This window comes from Eumetopias jubatus, unplaced genomic scaffold (genome assembly GCF_037043125.1).
Source record: "Eumetopias jubatus isolate StellerSeaLion01/CBP00866 unplaced genomic scaffold, mEumJub1_p1.0 scaffold_1, whole genome shotgun sequence".
Classification (NCBI taxonomy): domain Eukaryota; kingdom Metazoa; phylum Chordata; class Mammalia; order Carnivora; family Otariidae; genus Eumetopias; species Eumetopias jubatus.
The window spans coordinates 187873883-187888767 of NW_028274807.1; the positions used below are offsets into that span (position 1 = coordinate 187873883).

The 14885-nt window shown below is 39.3% G+C and overlaps 1 protein-coding gene across 15 annotated transcripts in view; it reads left to right on the forward strand.

The window, feature by feature from the left end:
- Positions 1-14885, forward strand: part of CADPS (calcium dependent secretion activator) — a 470398-nt gene that overhangs the window by 223170 nt on the left and 232343 nt on the right. For all 15 annotated transcript variants that reach the window (XM_088021921.1, XM_088021929.1, XM_088021901.1 and 12 more), the window contains exons 5-6: positions 9336-9569; positions 13748-13869. In XM_088021921.1, the coding sequence (XP_087878047.1) occupies positions 9336-9569; positions 13748-13869 (356 nt within the window). The remainder of the gene's footprint in view (positions 1-9335; positions 9570-13747; positions 13870-14885) is intronic.

The following is a 14885-nucleotide window of genomic DNA, read 5'->3' on the forward strand; positions in this document are numbered from 1 at the left end:
ATGACATAATACTGTGTATAGGAAACCCTTAAAACTCCACCAAAAGACTATTAGAACTAATAAATGAATTCAGTAAAGTTGCAGGATACAAAGTTAATATACATAAATTTGTGGAATTTGAATGAACAAACAACAAACTATCCAAAAGAGAAATTAAGGAAACAATCCCACTTACAATTGCATCAAAAGGAATAGAAAACCTAGGAATAAATTTAAACCTGTTACCCTGAAAACTAAGTCATTGGTGGAAGATACAAATAAACAGAAAGGTATACTTTGCTCAAGGAGTGGAAAAATTAATATTGTTAAAATATCCATACTACCCAAAGCAGTCCTCACATTCAATGCAATATCTATCAAAATACCAATAGTATTTTTCACAAAACTAGAATAAATAATCCTAAAATTTGTGTGGAACCACAAAGACCTCAAGTAGCTAAAGAAATCTTGAGAAAGAAGAGCGCAGATGGTGGTATCACACGCCCTGATTTCAAACTATACTACAAAGTTATAGTAATCAAAACAGTATGGCACAAAAAACACGCACAACCAATGGAACAGTATTGAGAATCCAGGAATAAGCCCACACTTATATGGTCAATTAATCTTCAACAAAAGAGATAAGAACATACAATGGGGAAAAGACAGTCTCTTCAATAAGGGAAAACTGGACAGCTACATACAAAAGAATGAAACTGGGCCACTTTCTTACACCATATACAACAATAAAATCAAAATGGATTCAAGTCTTAAATGTAAGACCAGAAAACTCCTAGAAGAAAACATAAGCAGAAAACTCTTGGACATAAGTCTAAGCAATATTTTTTTGGATCTGTCTCCTCAGGCAAGGGCAACAAAAGCAAAAATAAATGGGACTATATCAAACTAAAAAACTTTTGCATAGTGAAGGAAACCATCAGTAAACAAAAAGACAACTTACTGAATGGGAGAAGATATTTGTAAATGATATAACTGATAAGGGATTAATATCCAGAATATATTTTAAAAACTCACACAGCTCAATTTCAAAAAAACAAACAATCCAACAATCCAACATTCCAAAAAAATGGGCAGAGGACCTGAATACATATTTCTCCAAAGAAGACACGCAGATGGCCAACAGGTATATGAAAAAATTTTCAACATCATTAAGCATTAGGGAAATGAAAATCAAAACTACAATGAGATATCACCTCACATCTGTCAGAATGGCTATCACCAAAAAGACAAGAAAAACCAGTGTTGGTGAAGATGTGTGGAAAAGGGAACCCTGTTTCGTATAGGTAGGAGTGCAAAATGATACAGCCACTATGGAAAGCAGTATGAATGTTCCTCAAAACAAATAAAAATAGAACTATCATGCAATTCCATATTTCCACTTCTGGATATTTGAAGAAAACAAAAACGCTAATCTGAAAAAAATATATGCACCTCTATGTTTACTGCAGCCTTATTTACAATTGCCAAAATAGGGAAGCAACCCAAGTGTCCATTAGTAGATGAATGGCTAAAGAAGATACAGTGTATATATACAATGGAACATTACTCAATCCTAAAAAAGGAAGTAGATCTTTCCACTTGTGGCAACATTGGATGGACCTAGAGGGTATTTAATAAGTGAAATATGTTAGAAGGAGAAAGACAAATAACATATGATGTCACATATGTGTGGAATCTAAAAGACAACAAACAAAATAAAACAGAAATAGACTCATGGATACAGAGAACAGTCTGGTGGTTGTTGGAGAAGAGGGTCTGGGCAAAATAGGGGAAGGGAATTTAAAGGTATAAAAGTCATAAAATAAATAAGACACACGGGTGTATTTACAGCCTAGGGAATATACTTAATAATATTGTAATAACCTTTTTTGGTGACAGATGGTAGCTAGATTTATATGGTGATCACTTTGTAATGTTAATAAATGTTGAATCACTATGTTGTATACCTGAAACTAATATAATATTGTATGTCAACTATACTTCAATTAAAAAATGCCTTCACAAATACAGTTCCTCACTTTTTCCATCACCCCTAGTCATAGATTCAAGATGCCTTTCAACCAGGACTGCACCTTACCTCTTCCTAGCCTCTCTCTCTCTCTGCTCATCCGGCCTTTATTAAATGTTTTGGGCATTGGCTGTACAATTTTATGTAAACTCTCATTTGGACCTGTGATTAAACAATCCAGGGAATTACAATAAATCTCCCCAGTTTAGGCACATCAAAGAGTTTAAGTTCATTTAGCCAGTAAGTAGAACGCTGACTGCTCTGATTCCAAGTGTCATGCTCTTTTTTTGAGTAGTCAGATGATAGGCAGGAAGTTACACCAGGACAGGAATCTCTCTCTCACTGATGGTTGCCCCTCCAGGAAGTTACTTTCTCTCTTCCACTAAAATTTACTGTACATTTCCTTTAGTTTATCCAGAAGGCCAAATGAAGCAATAGCATCAGGCAGAACTGGCTCCTGGAATTCTGCATCCTTTCTGCTTTGACTTCCTTGGGATCTGAAAAAGAAGTTGTAAGGAGCCTGGTGTTTCTGCTGGCAGCATTGTCATCCTCACATGCTTATAAAAGGTGTAGGTTTATCCTTTCTTCCTAGGAGAGAAGGGAGGCAAGTGCTGGGCAGCCTTCCTCCATTGAAACCCTGTGCTGTAATCTGTCAATTCAGTCACACCCACGTGCCACAAATCATCAGACAGAGATGGCTGCATGAGCCTCCACTGTGAACATCAGACATGCTGTCTTAAAAGTTCCATGAATAGGAGCACCTCGGTGGCTCAGTCAGTTAAGCATCTGACTCTTGATTTTGGCTCAGGTCATGATCTCAGGGTTGTGAGATCAAGCCCTGCATTGAGCTCCACACTGGGTATGGAGTCTGCTTAAGGTTCTCTCTCTTTCTCTCCCTCTGCCCATACTCCCATAAAAAAAAAATGTTCCATGAAGAGATCTGAATGCCTTTTTAAATGTGGTAGAAAACACTTCTTATCCCTGTTCATTTTCCCAAATCCTCTTATACTGATATTAAAATGTCCTCAAATTTCACCTAGGAATTAAATCTAAGTTATTTAAATTGTGTGATCAGAAGTTGACATTGGAGCTTAAACAGACAGATTGTGGCATTAGTGGTACTGTGATATTTGCCAATCCTTTTGGCCACATTTTGAGGTAAAATTCCAAAATTTGTGAGCTAATTATATAAGACAAATAATACAGCTTTTGTAGTATTCACGGCAGGGGTCTGGGAGTGAAACATCGTTGGTTTTTCATGCTATCAGTTAAATGTAGAGTTGCCATTTAAACCCCTATTTTCTGCAGAGCAAAATTATCATCTCATATCATGGTCCTGTTGCAAACATTGATGAGACTATGCCCCCAGGAAAGAAATAACGTCTAAATATTTCCTTGATGAAAAGGTTCTTTTCCATGCATTGCTGAAAATCAGATAAAAATGGAATCTTCTCCAACCAGAGAATGGTACTACCCCCTCCACACTTAGAAATTAATTTTTTTCTGCCTGACAGTCACCCTGAGTCAGGAAGTAGCAGTGTCCAGGCACACAAAAGTTTAGTTAGATTTTTTTACCTGGAAGAATGTGTGTAGGGAGCATCTCCCTGACTCTGACCTTTGCAGGTAGTTAACAACCCAGGAAAATCTGAATTCAAACAAAAATGTAAATGCTGGGGCACCTGGGTGGCTCAGCTGGTTAAGTAAGCATCTGCCTTCGGCTTCAGGTCATGATCCCAGGGTCCTGGGATTGAGCCCCACATCAGGCTCCCTGCTCAGTGGGGAGTCTGCTTCTCCCTCTGCCCCTCCCCTCCACTTGTGCTCTCTCCCTTCCTCTCTCTCTCTCTCAAATAAATAAATAAAATCTTTTTTAAAAAAATCTAAATGCTGAGGAGATCCTCTGAAGTTCATTCAGTAACACCAAACCTCTTAAAGATAGGTTTGAGTAAAGAAGCCAATCCTGGAAGCTATCATCCCTATGCCCAAAATACCTTCTAATGTGTGTGATGCTGAGTTTTACAAATTATTTACCAAGACTTTCTTTCTCTCATTTAACATGTCTACCTTTCCCCCATCACTCCCTGCACTTCACCCCATACCCACTGTTACACAATCCACGTTGACTGGTAATAGTGGAACGCTCATTGCTGTGGCGGGCTTGGCTTTCCCTGGTCCTCCGCTGAACACCGAGATGAAGTGATGCAGAGGGTGGGCCATGCTGAGGGGCCCCATAGGGTTTACCTTGGTTCTTTGCCATTTGGGGCCAGATAGTTCTGCCCTATCATATGATAGGTAAAAACAGGGGCTCTAGGTTTCAAATTCAATTCTACTAATTATTGATTTAACTTTTATGTATCATTTTCCTCCAGAACATGGAATTAAATAACAGCACTACCCTCAGTTATTCAAAGAATTAAATGAGGGAAAGCATGTAAAGTGCTTAGCTTAATGCCCAGGACACAATTAACAATTGTAAATGTCAACTAGCATCATGGTCTTTATGATAGTCACCATCATTATTATTGCTTTGTTATTGTTAGCAGTGGTGGTGGTAGCATGGTGCCTGATATACATGGATACATGGATGTGGATATGTGTGCATGCATGTATGTATATGGGTATGTATATATGTATACATATGTATATATATACATATATAGTTTACATATGCTGATTTTACAGATTTATAATCAAAAAGTATTGATATTTGTTATTGTCTTTCATTCTTCACAATAACTCTCCACTTCACATATGGAAACTAATATTCAGACAGGTGAATAAACCTGTGTAAAATCACACAACTAATAGGAGGTAGACCCAGGATTCAAAGTCAAGTTGATTTCACCCATGTGGACTGGATAAGATTCCTTGGTGCCTTTTGTACTCTGCACATGCCTGTTACTTCATGTGTCACATGGTGTTTACTTGATCATTTGCTGGCATTCCCCTTCACCCCATACTATTGCCTCTTGGCTGACTCTTTCTTCCCCAGTGACGTGCATGCCATCTGACACATGATAGGAGCCCAGGAATTGCTTGAGAGATTGTTTTGAATAAGTGTAACACTGTCGGTGAGTTTTGTGTTAGAAAGTGTCCTTCTGCCTCATCTTCCTTCTGATCACCTATCAGTTTGTCATTTGAGCTTTGGAGTCTGAGGATCCTCTGTCTGAGTAGGGGTACCTTGTCAGCTTTTACGTGTACCCACTTCATCCCCTATGGATAAAAATGCAAAGACAGAAAAGAAAAGTAGTTGGCTGACAGAGCCGCTAGCACTTTCAAATGCTATTTTTCAAGATGTTCCAAAAAATCACTCAGTGTGGCTGAACATAAATAACCCTGTTAAGAATTGTCCTTGGGAGGCCATCCCCATTGAGGAATGTTATCAGTCCAAAACAAAATAAATGGACAGCAGAGATTTTCTTTGGAAGACTTTGTCTACCCATATGCTATATCTTTCATAAAACAAAATGAATAAACAATGTTTTTGTCAAGGCTAATTTACTTTTATGCCTGGGAAAGTAGCAACCAAGATGGACGACTACATTTTCCTTATTTTGGCACAACTTCAGCTTTGAAATGTGTTTGTAATGGGTCTGCTGCTGAAAACTCCCCTCAAGAACCTCAGCCTAGATTGACAGAATGCTATTTCTTCTCAAGGCTTTAGTACTCAGGGCAGAAAAATGTCCTTGCTTTCCCTTGCAGACTTCAGTTTTATGAGTCTCTTTTTATGATGTCATTAGAAACTGTCTAAGTTCTGGAAGGAGTGATCATTCTTTGGATTTTTCCAGTATTCTGCTGCATAAAGTTTGTTGGACTCTGGGCTAAAGTGGTATTGTCTATAACCACTGGGTCTTCTTGCAAAACCTCAGGACTATGGAGTTAAGAGGCATTGAGTGAGTCCTAAAGGTGGTTGTGATAAAAGGGACTGCTCTTGATGGTAAGGTCTCTCAATGCTGATTAGCAGGAAAAAATCCACTTCACAGACACAATGGTTTTTCTCTTCATCTCCATGACAACTGCAAGGCCAGCAGCTGCCAGTAAAAAATGAGAGATACCATTTACCCAGTTTCCCAAGAATCCCATAGAGTTATGAGGTTTGAGCCCCAACATAAGGAGGAAAGAGGTCAGTGTAACAGACCTCAGGCTGCCAGTATGTAACCTATTTGGTATCTTCTAACATGGTCTTGGGGACTGCTTTTTGACCATGAACTAACTTCCCTCACTCTTCCCTTTGCTCTCAACAAGGGCCATGTTCAAAAGGAGTTGAGGAAATATTTTGTGGCCATGTACAATAATACAGACCTTCTTAGATTCATGGTTGCTTGTATATTTTCCATGGAAAGGAGAAAAGAACAATGATCCTCTCCCAGCCAACTCAACCTGGTAGCAAACTCTTGCTCATCCATCAGACTCTCAGCCCGAGGTCACCTCCTCTGGAAAGCCACTCCTGATTCTCTCAGCAAGAGTTCATGTCTCATACACTGCTGTTACAGCATCTACCTTGATATTTCTCCAATAGATCTTTCTCCCCACTGGTTTAACCTTCAGGGGAACTGTCCACATCCCTTCATCATGATCCTCCCCCCCCACCCCAGTGCCTAACACTAAACCAGGCACAGTATTGGCAGTGGTAAATATTTTCTAAGTGATGGTGGACCAGCAGGCAAGTCCCCACATCTCTGTGGCCTTTTTCATAAAGTTTACCCTAGTCTCTGAGGCTCACAATTATCCTGGATTGAGTCCAAGAATTATAAGAAGCAAAAGGAAGCCCACTGTACAAAAGTTTTGAAGAAGTAAGATTCTTGCCTTGAATAATTACTAGTTCTCATTGAGCTCATCAACCTACCATGTTATTTCAGAGGTGTCCATCCTGCTTCTCCTCTTAACTTTTACCCACAGTGTGTTTAGAAAGCACCACATGGTGGGCTGAGCCCAACTATCAAGCAGGAAGTGATTATACTAAGAGGTTCCAGAAAGGACCAGTACTCAAAGGTTGCTGGGTAGATTTCAGACCCCCTTTTTCATTTACAGGAAAAAGCAGAATCTCACTGTTCTTCCAGAACTATTTCATCATCTCTCCACCTCACCTCATGACTGAGTTTTAGCCGCACTGATACTTAATATGGACATTTTGACAAGCCATCCATTCATTCACTCAACTCATATGTATTAAATACTCACTATGTGCCAAAGATTATTCTAGAGAGTAAGAATTCACCAAGGGTATCAAGACAGACATCATGGCCCAGCAGGAAAGATAAACAATAAATAAATTTCACCATTTTTCATTAATTATAAAGTGTTACCAAAAGGTTGAGTTAGGTATTATAAGAAAGTAGAATAAGGGGATTCAACCTAGGGAAATAAAATTTTGAGGCTGAAATATAGAAGATGACAAGATGGCTGAGAATTACCTAGGGCAGCAAGGGGCTAAGGGGAATGCTTATGAGAGCTCCTAGGTAGGAAGAAGACTGGCATAGCACAAAGGCATCTCCAAGCTCTATACAGAGGATTTACTGTATGAATTTTAATGAAACTTCTATGGTAGCAAGAAAGAAATACCCTTCTAGCTAACTAGTGTGTGGGGGAGAGTTATTGAAAGGAAAACAAAAGAATCTCAAAGGAGCCAACAGGAGAAATAGGTGGGCTTTATGGGAATTAGAAGACCAATAAAAGTCAGAGCTCCTTTCTGTGACTCTAAATAGCTTCTTTTCTCCTCTTCCCTTACTCCTGCCTTCCTGCCTTTCCTTCCTCCCCCTGTTAGTCTCTACCTCTGTCCCTCTCTCTACCTCCTTCTCTCTCTTTGTCAAGTATCTTATTCTTTCACATGTTCCAATATGGCCCCCACCTATGAGTCTACATGATCTTGCTATTTCAGCTCCACTGCTAATTGCAATCTCAATATCTCTCAGTTCATTTGCTTGAGAGAGTAAATCTGGTTGATTGTTGGCCACTTAATTGAATTAGTTGGTTGATTTGGGTCAGATGTCCACATACTACACATTTTTTTTGCCACCCAGAATTGGTGAATTAATTCATGTCCCATGTGATCCAGGTGGAATTCTGCCCTCAGCCACAGGGATGGCAGAAATAACTCATGCCTAAGCAACTCAACACAACATATCACTAGCCATAAAAGGTGGTTCAGGGTACGTACATAAGTCAGACTTTGGGTGAGAATTTTGGGATAAAAGACATTATAAGAGGAGATATTCACCCTTCCTTTAGATAGCATGATGCGATGTTATAAGGTGCAGATCTTTAGCAAGCTTTCTGTGACATTAAGGGGAGCCAGACTGAGCATTGGGTCAATCCAAAGGAACCCAAACCAAGATTTGGGAGAAAAATTCAGTTGTGATATCATCTGAGTCCTGATTTCAGCCTCACTGGAAGCTGGTCTACCCCAGGACTTTTCAAACCAATAAATTCCTTTTATTGTTTAAGCCAGTTCCAAGTTGGATTTTTCTATCACTTGCAAAAAAAAAAGTCAAACTGATGTGGCTTGCCCCTCGACCTGATCAATATGGACCAAGGTTAAGGAGGGCAAGTTCATGTTTCAAGTGGGAAATGATTCTTTGAGAAGGTGATTAATCCAAAGTATATTTAAGGCACTTGGACAACCTAGATGTATAAAGAAACAAATAGCATAACTAAAGCATGTTGCTATTACAACTGAATTCATAAGCAAGGAAGGAAAATAACAGAGGTCAGTTCTGATACTGAATTGCTTTATCTTCTTTTCTAAAGAATTCTAATCACGTTTTTCATCACTTCATTAATTTTTTTCAATTTTTCTTGAAAACAGTAACTATTCTTTCTACTATTCCTTTTAGAAATAGCTACAGGCTATGTTTGAAACATCTCAAATGAGCTCCTCTTGAATTATTCATGTGAGAAAATCTCTATATGTATCCAGAAATAGGGTGTCTTTCTGTCTCCAAACTTAAAAACAACTGATTGCATTTTGCTAAAAAGAAAAACTGTTTCAACAGAAACCAGATTTAAAAAAATATCACCCCATTTTTCTTTCCACAAATCAAATTTGCTGGAGAAAACTGGGGAAAAATTGAACTATAATAAAACACTTGACTTTTTCTTACTATACGTCTATGTATATATCTCTTAGCTGTTAGAGATTGTAAATGACTAGAAGGCAGGCAGCTATCTACTCAACTAGGGTGAACATTTTTCTAGCACAATACCACAATATCTGAGTAAAATTTCACCAGTGGTAGATGTTATTATAACTCTGGGTTATAAGATGAAAACCTTCTATGTAAATCAGGTCTCTATTTACTTTTCTGCTCATACTTTTCTTTTTCTTTCTAAGGAGCGCAAATTTCCCAAGTTTGTATCCAAAGAAATGGAAAACATGTACATTGAGGAGCTGAAGTCATCAGTCAACCTGCTCATGGCCAACTTGGAGAGCATGCCAGTGTCCAAAGGTGGCGAGTTCAAGCTGCAGAAACTCAAACGCAGCCATAATGCTTCCATCATCGACATGGGCGAAGAGAGTGAGAACCAGCTCTCCAAATCAGATGTTGTGCTGTCTTTCTCCCTGGAGGTAAAAAGCCCTAAACTCGAAAGTTTCCTGGCACAGCCAGCAGGATGTGGGTGATTAGATGCACCACAATCAGCTTGCTTTCCTCCTTGCACCCCCAGAGCAGTTATTAAAATAACAGCTTGCTAAGCATAGGTCAGCTAATCAGCAAGTGCTTCCCCATCTCCAGGAGCCCATGCTTTCCTTAAGGAAATGCAGTCTTAAGAACCACCTACTAAATTTAATCCTGCATTATTTTCCATCTTAAAGCAGTGATCAAGGGTTTTGTAAAGACCTTACGCAATTTAGAAAGTTTAAGATTTTGGCATCCTGTGTCGCAGTTATGAGGGAAATATCCAGCATCATTTGATGAGTTGTAGATTTTCCTTCCTGTTGTCTCTCCTGTTGGCTACACGGTAGAGAGCCTCATGTTGCAGTTAAGCCTTTTTAGTTGATCTCATCACCCAAAGAAAGAACCCCTTCAGACCGGGACTGTGGCAGAATGCTCTACATGTCAATAAATCTCTCTGTAATTTCTACTCACGTTTTATTTTCATACATACAATTTAGGGAGTGGATCTGATCTGGCTACATTGGAATTGCCTGGGAAGCTGGTTCAGTGTGCAGATTCCTGGCATCACCCAGACCTATTGACCCAAATCTCCAGGCAGGGGAAATATGGTGCAGTCACTTTGGAAAATAGTTTGGTGGTTTCTCAAAAAGCTAAACATAAATTTACCACTTGTAGAATACAACTCTACTCTTAGATATCTACCCAAGAGAAATGAAAGCACATGTCCCTATAAAATCTTGCTCCCCAAATGTTTATAGCAGCATTATTCTTACTAGCCAAAAATAGAAACAACCTAAATGTATATCCACTGGTAAATGGATAGACAAAATGTGGTACATCCATACAAGGGGTTTTACTACTCAGCAACTGAAAGAAACAGACTACAGATATATGCTTTGATTTAGATGAATGTCAAAAATATTCTGCTTAGTGAAAGAAGGCAGACACAAGAGACACATGTCGTTTGATTCCATTGATAGAGAATGTCTAGAAAAGGCAAGTCTCTAGAAACAGAAATTAGGTTAGTGTTGCCTGGAGCAGGAAGTGGAAATGGACATGAGGGACATTGTTGGGGGAGGTAAGAATGTTCTAAAACTAATTTATGATGATAGTCATGCAACTTAGTAAATTTACTAAAATCATTGCATTGTACACTTGAAATGGGTTAATTATATGATCTGTAAAATATGCCTCAGTGGTGTCGGAAAAAAAAAAAAAGAATCTCTGGGTGGAGTGCACCATGAAATGTACATTTTAATGAGCCACCCAAGTGCTTCTTATGCACTCCGAAGTTTGAGAACCATTCATAACTTATTAAAGCTCAGAACCCCACAAGGATTTTATGATAGCCTTAGACTTGGGGAGACCAAGAGAATAGATCAAATATCTGTAGATTTAATTAGGATTTGTAAAGACTACATTAATTTTCTAGAACATCATTAAGGCTTGCTGTGAATTAACTGCAGATAATTTGTTTTACTGTGCTCAGTTCAGATCAAGGTAGTCATATTACAGTGTTTCAACATGTATTTAGCAGTTGGAAGAGGCAGTATTCAGTTAAATACAGGGCATTTGGTGTGTGAAAAAATCATCAGTGTAATTTCACAGAAACTTCCTTTCTTTCTTTTTTAATACTGCCACCTGAGGTACTGAATGCTTTTTCTTAGGTGTCTTTGAATTTGATTATTGCCAATTAGAGGTGGCAATTTATTCCCTACTGCCTCTTTCCACAGAAAGTGGGGAAAAAGTGGTTTATTGATTTTCATGAAGCTTTTAAATCCATAATTTCCTAATTCTTTATCTGTACTCAATATTATACAGCTGATTATCTGAAATATAGATGTGAGTGAGTCTCCAACCACACTCCCATGTGTACATGATTCAAACAGGCTTTAACGCATAAGCACAAGTACAGAATGAAATTCCCTAGGGCTCCCAAATACTTTTTACTTGGAACACTAAATTGCACATATACTAAAACTGCCAACAAAAATCATTGTGCATCTGCGTGTTGGGTGACACAGTGAGGGGGGATGAGAAGGGGGCGATAGAGGATTATCATCTCGTCAGGGCAGACTGAATTTGCAGGTTGGTACAAGACATGTTTCATGAACTTATAAAATTGCATGGCTGGGAAGGACACTATAGAGCAGTTAACTGCCGCAGGAGAACTGAGGTCCAGGCTGCCCAGTGGCACGGCCTTGCGCCAGGGGAGTACTCTGAGGGAAAACAATGGGCATATGTAGAGGGCCATGATGCCTACTTTGCATCATTCACTCAGTGAATCCTCACAACAATCTTTTGAGCCATTTGCAGATGTGGAAACAAAGCCGCAGAGAGGTTAAGGAACTTATAAATGATTATACAGCCAGTGAAGATGCAGATTCAGGATTTGAACTCACATCTTTTAAATTACAAAAAATGCTGTTCTTTCTACTGTGCCTCCCATTTCCTTTTATTTGTATGGTTCTTCCCAGTATGGAAATTTTCAATTACATACATCATCTTATTTGGTCCTCACACAACAGGGGATATAGGACATATATTATTATCCCCATTTTACAGATGAAGAGACTGAGACTCGGGAGATTTGAAAGAACAGTGGAGTGACTTCACGGCCAAGTCATTTGCCCAACATCACATGAGTAATACAGTGGTTCTCAAAGTATGGCTCCTGGATCATCAGCATCAACATCAGCAGCACCAGGGAAATTATTAGAAATAAAAAGTCTTGGGCTCCATCCCAGACCTGCTTATCAGAAATTCTGGGGGTGGAGCCCAGCAGTTTCTGGATTTAGTAAGCCCTCTAGATATTTCTGATCTGCACTAAGTTTGAGAACCACTGGGCTGTTAAGCAGCAAAACTGACTTGGTTCAAGGCCCTATTGTACGTCCTTGAATCAAGCCCATTGAAGAAGTGTACACACTGGATGTTGTATTTTAGTGATGAATCACTACATTCTACTCCTAAAACCAATATTGCACTGCGTGTTAACTAAGTGGAATTTAAATAAAAATTTTGAAAAAAAGAAAGAAGTGTACCTTTTTTTGCACAACCATATTCTTCTCCTTGTGTCCTGCCATTACCTCTTTTGGAGTGCAATTGAGTGATATTTTTATATCCCTTGCTTACGATAGATCCCTGATGCAGGTCATTTGCTTCAGATTTTTAAATCGGTATATTTGCCCTATCCTCCCCTCCTGTCCTCTCCCCTCTGATAAACGACAGGACATACCACTGGATATGAGAATAGCAGGTGATTGAATGGAGTTAAGGGTAGTGGTGGGAACTGCCAGGAATTGTAAATGATATATATTGGTCCAGCAAAACACCAGCTTTTTTCTGCAGTCTAGAACAGAGAGTATGCAGCTGCAGACATGTTTTTGTTTTGATTCAACAATGTTGGCCTGCCCAGAGTTTGTGTATTTTATTCCTCCCTTTTTGGATTTTTGTCAAAACTTCAAAATCAGATTTCTGACTTTGATTCTGATTCAGATTTCCATTTTCGGGTAGGAAAAATTGCAGTATCTGGCAACTCCAGGCTAAGGAAAGACAAGACCACGGTGGGCTGCAGCTGGGTACCAACTGCTCTGTTTAGATGGAGCATATGCTCTCCTGTTTTGCCCCAGGCCCCACTACTCCCTGCTGCATCTCCAACTCTAATGCTGAATGGTTATTTGCCCTTTATCTTAGCATTTGTGTTATCACTTATCTCATTGTAAAAGAGAAAAGTGAATTTCTGGGCCTTTGTCTCTTCCAAGTTCTGAATTAAAAGCTAGACTATTTTTAAAGAAAATAAGAGAGAGCCTGTTTCTTTGCAGAAATGAAAAATGATCTTATGCATTCAACCCAGGAAACAAGCAGCCCATTTCACATTTTACCTGTCTGGACCCTATGAGCTTCTAAAGTAGTGAGGGTTGTCTTTCCATCCAGGAGGCAATAAGTTACACTATGAAGAATTGTATCTTCATGCTAGACTGGTACCAGTCTGGCTGATAGAAAACTGATAAAAGCTGCCAGATACCTGTTGGGTTTTTTGGTGACTTCTTCCCATCTCTATATTTTCTTCTGGGGGATGCTGTTCATGGGCTTTGGCAGTAACCGCCACCATGTGTGATTCTCTTTCCAGGTGGTGATCATGGAAGTCCAAGGCCTCAAATCCTTGGCTCCCAATCGCATTGTATATTGCACAATGGAGGTGGAAGGAGGAGAGAAACTACAGACTGACCAGGCTGAGGCTTCTAAACCAACGTAAGTTCTGCTTCTCCACTGTTCATCTTCCAGAAGGCTGTTCTCATTGGCACCATTTTGTCTAACTCCAAGTTAAAGGTCTGGTTTCCCCAGAAGGTTCTAGAAGACATGTACCTTGTTTGTTTTCCAAACAAGATGACTTGATTACATTCTTATTCAGCAGCCATAATAAGGATTCCAGTTCTTTTAGAGCAGAGAACAGAAGGAAAGTAAAAAAACAGTCTCCTTTCTGGAGGCTTTATATGTTCACCTCAGCTTCAATCCTTTGATACGATGTGTAGGAGAGTTTGATACAAGTTTGTTTTATAAGCTTTGCTGAATGATATTTGGTTCATGGTATAAGCAATTTTTTTCAAAATCTTTCTCTATGTGCCACAGTTATGACTATGTCAGTATAGCAGTGTGCTATGGTAGATCTAATACGTTAATTCATTTGGTCAACACATATTTGTCAAATGTTCAGTGTGTACAAGGTAGTGTTGCCCAGTGGAGAGGAAGATAGTCACTGCTGTAGCCCTACAGAGCTCACCATTGAGTGGAAGGATCAGAAATATAATCACATAAATATATGATTACGAATAGTTATAAATGCTGAAAAGGAAAGAGTGCTTTGAGAGGAGGTAGCAGGGGACCTAAATCACTTTGTGGGGACAGAGTCAGAGTAGGCCTTCTTTAGGAGCTATAAAACATTCAAGGTAGTATTATAAAAGTTGAGTGAGATGGGTGGGAATAGAAAGAGCATTCCAGGCAGAGTCAGCTTGTGTAAAGGCCCTGTGGTCAGCAAAGGCCCTGTAGGAAAGCGGAATGGAAGGAAGGTTGGTGGGACTAGAGTTCAGAGAACAAGGTATGCCAGAAGCTGCCAGTGAGGCAGGAAGGGACCACACAATGAAGGGCCTTCCTAGACCATGGAGAGGAAAGTACAGGGATAGGTGATTAGATATGTGTTTTAAAAAGATCACCATGGCTTCAGTGGAGTGAGCCAGAGTTGATGCAGGATACCAGCGAGGATTCTATAG